The following is a 2,843-nucleotide window of genomic DNA, read 5'->3' on the forward strand; positions in this document are numbered from 1 at the left end:
ACACACACACACACACACACACACACACACACACACTCATGCACACACTAACACACACACACACACACACACACACACATGCACACACACACACGAACACATGCACACACACTCACACACACACTCATGCAGGCCTGATTAAACATCTTCTCTGGATATCTTTTCCACATCATATCTGCATGATTCTATCGCTCAGGAGGGAAATTCACTGATATGTGCACGCGCAGCCACCCACGGGGCGCGTGCACGGTTTAATCATATCTGGGCAAAAAAAAAAAAAAGAGAGAGAGAGAGAGAGAGAGAGAGAGATGCTGTCGGGTGTTGAGTCCGGTGTGACTTATCTATCCTACTCTGCTGCTGTCGGTAACGGACCGGCTGCGCACACACCTACACTCCTTATCTCTGTCACACACACACGCACGCACACGCGCAAGCACTCACTCACACACGCACACACACACACACACACACCGGGAGGACGGGACTGGCGCACTGGGAAGAGGGGAGGAAAGAGAGGGAGAGAGACGCATGTCAGACCGGACCGAGCCGAGGGGAATGTACCGGAATCCGGACCGTCCCGCACTGAGGGCTGCGCGGCGTTAACGGGACACGACACCGGGCTGAGCCAGGGGCGGGGCCGGACCGGGAGAGTGTGAAGGAGGAGGCACCTGGCTGCGGGGGGGGGGGGGGGGTCTGTGCCCAGCGGGTCGAGCTTGTTTTGGGGTGGGGGGGTGGAGGAGGGGGGCGGGGGAGGGGGGTTACCGACACTGCTTGCGCGCAACGGAGAGTCGGCGCAAAGTTTCCTCGATGGCGCTGGTGATGGAGCCGGTGAGCAAATGGAGCGCGAGCCAGGTGGTGGACTGGATGAAAGGTAGGCTGTCGTGACACGCGCACGCACGCACGCACGCACTCACACTGAGTGATCATGACTGATTAACGGTAATGCAGGGCAGACAGAGGAAGGCTGGACAATGTTATGCTGCGTGGGAGGCGTGTGTGTGTGCGTGTGCGTGTGTGTGTGCGTGTGTGTGTGTGCGCGCGTGTGCGTGTGCATGCATCATCACCTGATGATCAGTGGGTGATGATGTAATGTGTGATTGACAGGAGGAAACCCAGCCAAACTTCACTGCTGAGCAGGGGCGTCTTTAGGGACTCGTGAATGTGGGGGCACATAGGAGCACCCCCCCCCCCCCTCCCCCCCCCCCCCCCCTCCCCCCTCACATCAGGTGCTGAACTAGCAGCTTGTTTAACATGCGACTCATGAAGCAGGATGGAGCTCTAATTCTCTTTTCCTCTCAGACTTATAAACTATTTAAATTCAGTTATTATAATAATGTGAAACGGAGATTTGGGGAACAACTAAATGAGTATATTTATCTAAAAATGAAATGTAGTTTTATATGTATTTATATGAGTATATGTGACCCGACCAGTCATTCATAATTCATGATGGAAAACAATTTAGTCTAATTTAATATCCTGTAGTTCCATTAAAAAAAGTAATTTATGACCAGTTCATGAAGATCAGTGTTCAGGGGGTCCAACAGGGACCTGTATTAGTTGTAGGATCCATCCAAAAATATGTTGAGCTTAAAGAAAACCTTCTGTTTTTGGAGTTGTGTAAATTAGGGATTGTATCAGTAAAGTTTGACTCCATTGGTGACGAGTACCTGAACGCATCATCTGCAAGCCAGAGAGGACTTTTTATTTTCTTAGTTATTAACTAATAGTCGTCAAATAACTTCAAAGAGCACAAAGTTCTTCATGAACACAGAGGTGGCAATACTTCCTTAAAATTACACATTAAAGACGATAAGATCTGTTGTTATTGTCTGCGGTTCGTCTATCGTTAATATATCAATATGATCCATTTTAATCACATTAAAATATAACATCAGTTTCATCATAAACGCAACTAATTCTCCCCAAATAATTTCTGAAATTTAAAGCAAATTATTGTTGATTTTATACCTTCTTAAATGACGTATGTTCACAACTTTTGGGAGAGCGATGTTTCAGTGACTTCTCGCCAGTTTAAAGACGTTTATGAATCACAGCGCCCCCATCTGGCCAGTCGGCGTAATGTTTTTTGTTTAAGATGTTACCTGCAGCTTGACACACGTTTTGACCTTTACGACCTTCTGACCGTCCCACAAGGAAGAAAAAGACTAATAAAGACACACCGATATTATAAATAATTGTTATTCATCGTGTTTGTTTGTTGCATAAAAAATATTTTGTTGACTCACACACTTCAATACATCGTGACAGAGATTTGTTTACATGATTGTTCTGTGTCAGAGCCTCATCATTGGATGGGTTATTAGTTGGTCATGTGCATATGGCATGTGTTCACGTGTGCCCCTGTGTGTGTGTGTGTGTGTGTGTGTGCGTGTGTGTGTGTGTGTGTGTGTGTGTGTGTGTGTGTGTGTGTGTGTGTGTGGGTGGATGGTGAGTTGTTCGTCCCAGACCGTCTGTGCAGAACAGCTGACAGACACACACACACCCGCTCTGAACAGAAGGCTGCACCCGGGTCCTCGGACATTTGCACTCACACACACACACACACACACATATACACACACACACACACACACAACACACGTTGCTTTAGTATGGTATTCGGTTCATGCAGAGTCTGTTGGGTGTGTCTGTGGCGACAGAGGGAAACATGATATACCATATTTGTGTGTGTGTGTGTGTGTGTGTGTGTGTGTGTGTGTGTGTGTGACGTGCCCGGCTCACATATGCACACAGGCGTTTGGGGCCAGAAGGTTTGCACGTCGTCAGCGTTGCATCGGCACGTCCGAGGCTAACGCACCATGGGAGTGGTGCACGTCGAT

The 2,843-nt window shown here is 48.3% G+C and overlaps 1 protein-coding gene across 1 annotated transcript in view; it reads left to right on the forward strand.

Annotated features, from left to right (window-relative positions):
* The first annotated feature begins 807 nt into the window (after nucleotides 1–807).
* Nucleotides 808–2,843, forward strand: part of cnksr2a (connector enhancer of kinase suppressor of Ras 2a) — a 32,110-nt gene continuing 30,074 nt past the window's right edge. The window contains exon 1 of the mRNA XM_034560249.1: nucleotides 808–871. Within this exon, the coding sequence (XP_034416140.1) occupies nucleotides 808–871 (64 nt within the window). The remainder of the gene's footprint in view (nucleotides 872–2,843) is intronic.

The sequence above is a fragment of the Cyclopterus lumpus genome, chromosome 20 (assembly GCF_009769545.1).
Source record: "Cyclopterus lumpus isolate fCycLum1 chromosome 20, fCycLum1.pri, whole genome shotgun sequence".
Lineage (NCBI taxonomy): Eukaryota > Metazoa > Chordata > Actinopteri > Perciformes > Cyclopteridae > Cyclopterus > Cyclopterus lumpus.